Source organism: Vicugna pacos, chromosome 32, assembly GCF_048564905.1.
Source record: "Vicugna pacos chromosome 32, VicPac4, whole genome shotgun sequence".
NCBI lineage: Eukaryota > Metazoa > Chordata > Mammalia > Artiodactyla > Camelidae > Vicugna > Vicugna pacos.
In genome coordinates, this window is record NC_133018.1 from 17,597,228 (window position 1) to 17,608,186 (window position 10,959).

The 10,959-nt window shown below is 48.6% G+C and overlaps 1 protein-coding gene across 6 annotated transcripts in view; it reads right to left on the reverse strand.

Moving 5' to 3' along the window:
- The window catches only part of CUX2 (cut like homeobox 2), a 274,665-nt gene that overhangs the window by 68,303 nt on the left and 195,403 nt on the right, over positions 1-10,959 (reverse strand). For 5 of the 6 annotated variants that reach the window (XM_072953559.1, XM_072953558.1, XM_072953554.1 and 2 more), the window contains exon 4: positions 1,311-1,389. In XM_072953559.1, the coding sequence (XP_072809660.1) occupies positions 1,311-1,389 (79 nt within the window). Of the gene's footprint in view, positions 1-1,310; positions 1,390-2,013; positions 2,082-10,959 lie in introns of those variants that run through there. The other variant, XM_072953557.1, reaches the window with a different exon arrangement.

Consider the following 10,959-nt stretch of genomic DNA (forward strand, 5'->3'; position numbering starts at 1 on the left):
GAATGGGAAAGGACTGGTGGTGGGCTGTCTGCTTCGGGGGAGTTAGCACTGTGGTGTCTCCTCCCAGCTCCACCATTATTAAGCAAATCTCTGCTCTCTGGGTTCCCATTTCTGGGTCAATAAATGAGAAAGTTCAGAGGATAAGCCATTTTAGAAAAGGGAAACTTTTTACAGAAGTATATCTACACATTTAGGTATACAGCTGAAGGTTCTTAAACTAACCACACCTCTGTAATCCACACCCAGATCAAGAAGCAACATCTCCAGCCCCCGAAAGCCCTTCCCAGGAACCAACATCCCATCCAAGAGAAACCACTCTCTTGACTTTTACTAGCATAGGAGCATTTTTTAAAGTGAAATTCTATAACGTAAAATTTACTGTTTTAAAGGGAACAATTCAGTGGCATTTAGTACATTCACGATGTACAACCACCATCTCTATCTAGCCCCAGGATACTTTTATTCCCTAGAAAGAAAACCTCATACCCTTTAAACCTTTGTTCCCTATTCTCGCCTCCCCCCAGCCCTGGGAAACACCAATCTGATGATCTCTGTCTCTATAGATTTGCCTATTTTGGACACTTCATATCAATGGAATCATACACTATGTGACTTTTCTATCTGGCTTCCTTCACTCAGCATCATGTTTTTGAAGCTCATCCATACTGTAGTATGGTCAGTATTTCATTCTTTTTAATGGCTGAATAATATTCCACTGGCGGGATAGACCACATTTTATTTATCTGTTCATCCATTGATGGACGTTTGGGTTGTTTCCCCCTTTCAAACATTGTGAATAGTGCTGATATTTTTTCCTGTCTTCATATTTTACGTAAATGGAGTCATACAGTATGTGCTCTTCTGGGTTTGGTTTTTGCTGAACATCAAGGTTTTTTAGGTTGGCTGTGCCATGTTGGGAGAAACATTTTTGGCCTTTCCTCCAGCGCCCTCTGCTGGCAGAGAGCACTGGCTGCCTTCTGCCCTTTGTGGAACTGGAATAGGGGTTCTGGAGGGCAAGACTCTTGGCTCCCAAGAAGGTCCAGGTGGAAGATCTCACTAGGAGCCCCCCAAAACTCCACAGCTGATGTTGGAAGGCAGTGGGGTAAGATGGGGGAGTCGTGTGGGGACACATCACAAGAGAGTGGGTATAGACCCCCTCAGTTCCCAAAACTCCCACCATGGAGGGCCTGGCCTCGCCTAGGAGTCTCAGCCTGTTCCCAGATCCCACCATCAGAAGACCCCTGTGTAATGGTCCTAACAGCAGTTTCTTTTCATTAATCATTCAATTAAGAAGCCCAAGAGTTTCTTACCTGGTGCTTCAATTAATTGCTTGTAAACACTCAGGAAAGCAGCTTCAGCCTCCTGACTTCTCTTACTAAGAGCCACCACCTTTGGAAATAAGAGAAAGAATTATGTGTGACCACGGCATCTGAGTCTACAAGCAAATCTGATCATTTTCTACATGTGTAAACTGGGGAATGGGGTGGGGGATAGGGGTGGAGGAGAAAGTAAATGAAGGTTAAAAGTATGGAATTAGAAATCTCAGTTCAAGTCCCAGCTCCACTGCATCTGGCTGTGTGACCTTGGGCAAGTCACTACCCCTCTCTGATTCTCAGTTTCCTCATCTATAAAATGGAGATAAATAATAGAACCTCCTAAGTGTGTTGTGGGGATTAAATGAAGCTGTATATAAATGCTTAGCACAAGGTCTGACACACATTAGGTTAGTAACAGCAATTATTATTATTCTTGTTACTAAAGGTCAGTGTTGGTGGTTCAAATATGATACGTTTTGTGGGAAAGTGGGACACATAATTTTCTTGCCACTGAAAATTAGAAATTGTTGAATCTTTAGTAAGATATCAGTTTCAACAAATGTCAAGAATGACAAAGTTAGGTGAAACTGTTCCAGCATACCAAAGGTGCTCAATGAATGCTCCTCGACTGATGAATATATGAATGACTGGATAACTCAGTTGGTGAGGGGCTACATTTGCACACTCATTCTCTTACTTGTGGACTTTTTTGTTCTGCCAGTGAGACTCTGTAAGATGCATTTCTGGGGCTCAGCCCCATCTCATCCCTCTGCTCCTGGCTACGCATTCCGAGCTCTGGCCTCACAAGCTATCTTGATGCTGGCTCTTGGTGGCCCAGTCCCCTTGGCACAGTCCTGGGCCTTCCTGGCACGTGGCTGGAGCGAGCTCCTGGCACCCACAGGTCACCATCCCCACCTCCTCGAGGACACCCTGAGCTGGGCAGCCCCCTTTGGGCTGGAATGAGCTGTATTCTCCCTGGCACAGACTGGTGCCAACCTCCTAAATGATGAACCTGTCAGAGCCATCTACTTATCAACTGTCCTCTTTCAGAGCTAGGCTTTTCTTACGAATCCCAATGATGCCAGTTAGGGGGGTGACTGTTATTGAATTCCTCCCTTCGAAGTAAGCTCTGTATGTTATTTGGTTCACAGAAGGGCATCAATGTAATTTGCTGAATGAACAAATCCAAGTGGGTTGCACCAACTATAGGTCCTGTCTGTGACATCACTGCAGAGAAATGGCAGAGGCCAGTTCTGAGACAGTCTGCTCAGAGGCAGCCAACCAAGGCACAGGTCCTGGAGCCAGGCTGCCTGGGTTCAAATCCCCACTCCACCATTTATCACCTGTGTGTCCTTGAACAGGTAGGTCACTTCAATTCCTCTATGCCCCATCTGTAAAATGGGGATAATAACATGACAGCCTCCTTCAAAGGGCTGCTTGAGGATCAAATGATTTAAACAATGGAAAGCCCTTTGCAAAACTCCACACATGAAGCCCCATAGGTATGTCACCTCTTGGTATGATCAACCCCTTCTTTCTTGCCTGTTATGGGGACAGGTTCTGGCAAGTGCTGGGTGACAAACACCAGCTCTGCTCATCTCTGGTGTCTGACGAAGGCCACCTGAGGAAGGCCCCACCTCCATACACAGCAGTGCACTCTGGGAAGAATAATTTGAAAACCATAGCAGTTCCTCTCCAGTTTCCAATATGGCAGCCGCAAGCCTCGTGTGGCTTTTGAGCACATGAAACATGGTGAGTCCAAATCCAGATGTGCTATGAGTGCAAAATATGCACCCAGATTTCAAAGACTTAGTATGAAAAAAAGAGTGTACAATAGCTCATCAGCATTTTTTATGTTGATTACATGTTGAAGTGATAACACTTTGGATATGATGGGTTAAATAAAATCTATTATTATAATTCATTTCATCTGTTTCCTTTTACTTTTTTTTAATGTAGGTACTACAAAATATAAAAGTCCATCTGTGGATCACATTATATTTCTATTGGACAGCTCGGCTTGAAGGCTTTACAAGGTCCACAGAGGATTCGTTATTTAAGAGAGGTGGAGAGAAATGTACGGTGGATGTTGAGCAAGTGATTTTAAAAAGGTCAGTTCCAAAAGCCCCTTAAGCTCTCTCCTTGTTTATTCTGAGAGCAGTCTCTGGTTTCTTGCCTTCCAAGTGAATGACAGTCTTTCATTCATTCAACAAACATTTCCTGAGTACCTGCTAGGTGCCTTGCACTGTGGCTGAGAACTCAGCAATGAATGGTGCAGCCTCAAGCCCCACCCTTATAGGACTCACAGTCCAGTGGAGAGACCGACATTAAAGCAGATTCCCCAGATAATTCATTAATTACACATGCTAAAGACTTCAAAGGAAAAGTACAGGGGGCTGGAGAGTGTAAGTAAGGGGAGGCTGACCCAGTTTGGCGGGTGGAAGGAACATCGGGAGTTATCTCCCCAGAAGGGGAAGATGGTGACGGACAGAAACGATGTTCTAGAATCTGGGCAAATGGAGACTTTTATTCTTGCTAACATGCATGAGACACAGTTCCTGCTCTGAGGACTCCCAGCTGAGTGGGAGACACTGCTGTGCCAAAGAGGAACCATAACACAGGAGGAGGTGATGCAAACACTGGCATCTCCAGAGCAATGTGAGGAGGGGCAATTAATTCAGAGTTGGGGGGGCATCCTTGATGTGATAATAATAATAATAAATATATTCAAGTGTAATATTCAAAGTTTACCACGTACCAGATGCTCTTATTATTCATAATCATGTCTCCACGGACACATCAATCACTGAATATAGCTGCTGTCATTATCCCCACTGTATAGGTGAGGGAACCAAGGCTCAGTGATGTTAAGTAACTTGCCCAAGGTCACCCAGTAAGTAAATGGACAAGCGAGGTTCACACCAGGTCTGGGAGTTCAAATTACTGTTCTGAATCCAGATGTGGGACCCTGTCTCCTGGAAAGAACAACCATCCCAGCCAGTGGGAACAGTCACTCGTATGCCATGTGGAAGCTGCTGCCTTGAGATGCCACCTATGGCTGTACCAGGCCAGGGGCTGCTGCGCTGCTGACCTGGAGCCCACGAAAGGCCACGAGAAACAAAAGGAACTCATCTCCCAATCCCTAGACGGAGAATTATCAAAGATCAGCCGGCAGGAAGTCTGAATGCTTCATTTTACAGCTGTCCATGCTGAGCACGTGTGGTGGCTGGGGTCTGGGGAAAGGCCTGAGAATGTTCCACTGATTTCTAAAAAGGAATTCAGGGCAGAGGTGGGGTCAAGTGCTGGAAGATGCCTTTAATGCTTCCCTGTCTCTGCCCATAGCGCCCTCTACTGTCCATTCACGGTGCTCATGACTTGCGTATTGATTATCTGTGTGACTGTCTCCTTACAACGTGAGACTGGAATGGCACTCAGTTTGAATTGGTTCAAATTTAGGGCTTCCCATGGTGAATGTGACTCTTAGAGGCAGTTGCCATTTGGATGCCCTGCCTCGTTCAGTCTTGTCTTAGAGCAATCACTCTGTTTCTAGAAAGCCAAGTATCATAGCCTGATCCAGTGCTGGGCTTAATGTCACGAAGCATCTCTCAGCCTCAGTCTGTTCATCCATAAAGTGGGAAGAATACTTTCCATCTGTCGAAGAGGAACGAGCTAACATGTGGCAAAGAGTCCCATGGAATCTGGCAAAAAGCTTTCTAATAAAGCAGATAATTCTTCTTCCAACTATAAGGGATGTCTTTTCCAAGAGCTGCAACTCTGATGCATTTCACCCATGTGCCCAGAGCAGGTGACCTCAGCATAAATAAAAGGCCATGTGTTTCTGCCTCATGACTGGGCCCCATCACGCAGAAGGGCAGGAGAAAAGGGTCCAGAATGACAGATTTGGCTTGTGACAGGCAGATCTTTGAAGGCCATCTGGGGGAGGAGGAGGCGGTGGCGGCCAGCTACAGACACCAAGAAGGTCATATCAGAAACAGCTCAGCGTGTGACGGAGCAGGCGGCGTTCACACTACCGGCTGTAACATAGGGGGTGAAAATGTGTTTGGTCCCCGGAGTATGAAAGTAACAGGTGTAGAACTGGTTAAGCCAGAGGAGAGGCAAAAGCCTGTTCTAGCCGCCTAGCATTTGTCTGTCAGGTGGTTAAAAATGGCACGTTTAGGGCCCCCCCGGGGCTGAGCTTCCGCGAGCTGTCTGAGAGAGCGGTGCCTGGCTATTGAGAACAGCTCTGTGCCAAGCTCTTCACGATGAATGGTAAGAGTTTCTGGAAACCAACCCTTTATTCTGTTCTCAGTGCCTTACCTTTGGAATCTCCAAAAACAACTCTCAGACATGAGCACTGTCTCCCATTCTACAGAGGAAGAAACTGAGGCTCATGGAAGCCAAGCCACCTGGCCAAGATGAGAGTACTAGTTATTGATGGAGGTGGTATCCACACCCGGCATCCTCTCATTCCGGGGTCCAGACTTGCAACTAGAACCCAGTGCTCCTCAAAGTGTGTTGCACAGTACCCCAGGCGTGAGGAGAGGGACCTGTGATCAAGGCTGTGCCCATCTGCCTTCTCTGTGGATTGTACAAAATCTCTTAGCGCACTGGACGCTCTTCTGCTCAGCTTAGCCCAAATGCATTTGGCCACAGAACTTTTTCTTCACAGAATAAACCTGGAAACTCGGGTTCCATGGAACACGTTTCGAAAACAGCTTCCCTCTACCACTGGGTCCTGGGCTTTGGGAAGGGTGGGGCACGGCGGTTCTGGGAGATGGGGTGGGGGGATCTGCTGCGGCAGGGATTCTGGATGAAACTGAAGAGTGATGGGCTGTAGAGCGGTGGGTGTTCAGAGGTCCCAGAATCAGCACGTCTGAGGAGGAGGCAGAGGAATGAGACCTGGGGAGAAAAGGAATCAGCCCAGGATGGCCCCGGGGGCCAGGAGGGTGCCCTTTAACACCCTCTGAAGCCTGGTTCTCCCTCTGGGGGTTGCAGATCTGGAGGGTCGATGGGGAGCAAAGAGAAGCAAGAAGAATGAGGGGAGACGGAGAGGAAGGAGGCAAAGAAGAGGGAGGGTTATGCAAAGAGTGAGGGGGCGTGGAGAGCAAGGGGGAGCAGAGAGCTGGGGGTCCCCAGACACTGAGGGGAGCAGGCAGGAGAAAGGGTCCTGGAGATTGAGGGAGGCATAGACACGGAGGCAGACGGAATGGGGCTCAGAGTGAAGTGGGAGCACAGGGGTGGGGTGCAGAGCACAGTGGGGGAGCAGAGAGGATGAGGGGGCGGAGGCTGTGGGCCGTGGAGAGGAGCAGTAGGAAACCCCGGGAGCAGCCGTGGGGCAGGGGAGTGACCGGCTCAGATGTGCCGGAGGAGAAGGGGCCTGTGCTGACTGCTTGGGGACTGCCGCAGGGTCTGGGGAGGCGATGGCCCAGGTCCAGGGTGCTGCTGGAGATGTGGAAAAAAGAACTGATTCGAGGGATGATTAGGAGATAAACTCCTGATTGAGGACACGGTGGGGGCTGAAGGTGGGGAGGCACATGGGGGTGCATTTAGCCAAGAGAGAGGAGCAGACTCAGGAGGACACACCACAAGAGCAGTGTACAATCAGCTGAAGATCTTTCCGGCCCGTGTGTAGAGGAACAGATGTATTCTGGACCGTAAAGACTCCAGCCCAGGGATGGGAGGAAGGTAGAAATTTCAAGGAGGCTCAGTCTTTCTAGGCTCTCAAAATGGGCTACTTTATGAGGTACTGAGCTCCCCAACAGAAGAGGCATCCAACTACATGGCCATCCACCTCTGAGGCTGTAAAGGTACTCAGGGAGATTTATACACTGGGGAGGTTTGGCTAAACCATCCAGAAGGCTCACATCTTACTTTAAGAGTCTATGTGATAAATCCCTTTTATTTATAGTAATATTCTGATATCCTACCACCTGTAAAAAGGGGTAACAATTATTCTGTTTGGCTCATATATGAGAATTATTATTATCAATAGTCACAGTGACTACTGAGCACTGACGGTCAGGCACTGTGCTAAGTGTCTGACACATATTAACTCACTTAATCTTCACAACCTGGGTTGGGGGGCAGTTAATGCCCACTTCACAGATGAAGATATTAAGGCACAGAAGGGCAAAGGCCACACCATGCGGGAGCTGGGACCCAGATCTAGTTCAGTCGGACTCCAAAGCCCAGGCTTCTAACCCGCACTTGGGACTGACTCTCTGGTAGGGGTTTGTGGAAGGGGCTGGAATGTCTGAAAGACCTGGGGGAGCTAGGCTGGCAGGTGGGCAGGGGACAGCGGGGCCGGGAGGAGCCAGGTGCTGGGTCTCCAGCAGGATCGGACTCCCCCGCCTCACAGAGCGTGTCTGCTGGGGGTTTTGTTCCCGGGCAGCACGAACCCTCTCTGCCATACATCACTGATGAGGTCGAGCAGATGAAAATCACAATTTAATGCTGGGGCTTAAATGAACAATGCGAGTTCGACTCTTTGTTTTCGGTAGCTGTTGTTGAGCTGGGCTCTCTCGGCTCCTGCCCAGACAGGGCAGAAACTGGCACCCTCTCTGGCCTTCTGAGGTCTCAGGGGGCATTCCCAAGGGAGGGACACTGAGGGTCCCAGAGAGGCCCCATCCTAGCCAAGGCTCCGGAGCCAGCACCAGCCACTTCTGGAGCCTGATGGGATGGAATAAAATTAACATATTTGGCCACTTGTCACTGTTTTGAATTCTCAGGTATAAATCACAAATTCACTTTGAATTGGAGGGGAAGGGGCTTGTGCTGACTGCTCAGGGGCTGTCGCAGGGTCTGGGATGTAAGTCACTAATTCAAATTCAAGCTTGAGCTCTGAGACCCCCTCTTCCAGGGCTGCAGGTCTAGCTTCTAGATCCTCCCCCCAGTGCAACAGTGACTGACACAGGCAGAAGTTCAGTAACTGGCAATAGCAGGCGGTGTTTACTGAGCACCTACTATGTGCATGCCCCAGGGGGGTTATCCCGCCTCCTTCCCCCAGGCCCTCAAACACATACTGAGGGTTTGGGGTTTATTTTTTGTTTGTTTTTGTTTTGGGGGAAGGTAATTAGGTTAATTTATTTACTTATTTATTTTAATGGAGGTGCTGGGGGTTGAATCCAGGACCCCATGCATGCTAAGCATGCACTCTACCACTGAGCTATATACCCTCCCCACCTTTGTTTATTTATTTTTGTTTGTTTGTTGTGCATACTGAGGGTTTTAAATGCATTAACTCACTCGATCCTTGCAAAACTCCCATGAGGTAGTGTTATGGACTGAACTGTGTCCCCTCAGCATGACTATATTTGGAGATAGCAGGTAATTAAGGTTAAATGATGTCATACAGGTGGGACTCTAATCCGATAGTATTGGTGTCCTTATAAGAAGAGGAAGAGACACCAGGGGCGCAGAGCACAGAGGAACACAGTAAGAAGGTGGCCGTCTACAAACCAAGGAGAGAGCTCTCACCAGAAAATTAACTCTGCCTTGATCTTGGACTTTCTGCCTCCAGAACTGTGAGAAAATAAAATTCTGTCATTTAAGCCACCCAATCTGTGGTATTCTGTTATGGCAATCTGAGATGATTAAGACAGGTGGGCTCTAGAGTTATTCCCATTTTAAAGATGAGGAAACTGAGGCACAAAGGGATTAAAAAACAACCAAGGACACAGCAGGTATCCACTGAGATACAAAATTTGGGCAGTGTGCCTTCTTGGGGGCTAAATCTTGGGGACTTTGATAAGAGGCAGGGAGATGCCAGCAGGCTGGGGACCCTTTTATCAAGAGGATGGACAAATGGTTGCATTAATGGGGACCATGTGACAGATTCCAAGGAAGGAAACCATCTATTTGACAATAGAGGTCTGAGATTTTCAGAACCAGCCCCCTTCCAGCAGGCTACACATTTACCCCCAGTCAGTTTCCATGGAACTGGAAGGCACTATTGGGGTGAGTCATGCAGGCACCCCTTCCTGGGGGAGTCAATACCAGGCCCGTCTAGCTCCAGAGGCTGCCATCTCATTGGGGGTCCATCAGCTTAGGTCTGAGCCCCACCAGAGGAGAGTCTATCTGTTCACTGCTACATCCCCTTCACACAGCCTTGCACACAGTAAGTGCTCAATTAATATCTGCTGAAGAATGAGTGTCACTATGTGTCATCCTTAGGGGTCCCTCTTTAGAGATGTCTGAAAAGTGCCAGGCACCTCGATTGGTGCTTGTGTTCTAGTGAAGGGAGAGTTTCTGCTCCGTCCCAATCTCCTCTGAACACCAGGCACTCACCCCTCAGTCACCACCTGATGACAGGCTGGTGCTCACCCTAACTTCTCATCTGGATGTTGTTCCATTTCCCCAACCAGACTGTGAGCATCCAGAGGGCCAGGATTGGCTTTTTTTTGGTATTTAAAAAAATGAAATAAAATAACACATGCAAAGTGCTAACACAGTGCCTGACGTATCACAGGCGCCCATTTGTCTTCTCAGCAGGGATTTACTGAGCATATTCTAGGGACGGGGGGGCTATGCTAGGCACCCAGCATTCAGCACCAAGCAAGACTGACTCAAACCCATACTGTCGTGGAGCTGACATACTGTAAAGGCAGAGGCAGGCAATGAAAGAAATCATGATACCGAAGGTAAGAAAGTGATCAAGTGCAAGGGAGGAAAATAAAGCTAGGACAGAGGTCTGGGGCAAGGGTGTGTGTCTTGCCTAGCAGGGCCAGGCAAGGCCTTGGGAGAAGAGTACAGTTGAGTAGACTTGTAGACAGGGAGGGAGTGTGTCTTGTGGCCATTTCAGGGAAGAATATTCCAGATAGCTAGAATAGCAGGTGCAAAGGTCCTGGGGCAGAAGTGTGTTTGGCTGGTCTGACTAACAGCAAAGAGGCCAGGGTAGTGGAAGAAGGTGGGGGAAGGGGAAGAGGAGGAGAAGATGAGCGGGAAGGGGAGGATGAAGAGAGGAGGTCAGGGATCAAAGGGATCAGAGTCTCGTAGGACACTGAAGACTTGGGCTTTTTCTCCTGAAGGGAATGAGGAGCCACAAGAGGGTTTAGAGCAGATGAGGGACATGGTCTGACATGTTTTTAACAGGATCCCTCTGGCTGTTGTGTGGACAATGGACTGAGGGGGGCTGGGGTGGAAGCAAGGAGACCAGGGAGGTGGCTACTTTAATTATTCAGGCGAGAAGGATGGTGTCTCTGGCATCTCAGGGCAGGGTGGTGGCAGTGGAAGTGGGAAGAAGTGCTGGGGTTCTGGATGGATTCTGAAGGTCCAGCCATAGGATTTGTTTCTTGGAAAGACAGAGTGGATGTCGGAGGGGGGGTGAGAGGAAGAGGGGTGCCAAGGGCAGCCTGTGGTCTGGGGTGTGAACACCCGGATGATCCTGAACAGCTGCTGCCGTGATGTTCTCCTCCCTCGGAGTCCGGGACAGGATGAGTCAAGAGTGGGCACTGAATCAACACTGACTGAACAAATGAATGAATGAGATAAGGAAGGAATTTAAGAGGCTCTCTGAGCTAATCCTTCTGAGCTACAAACTTAAATAAAACCCGAGTCTAGAAGGATGATGAAAAATGACACCCTCCAAGTAGCCCAAACTAAGCAGCAGTCTTGAAGGCTCCGTGGAGATTTCTAGCAGGCTCTC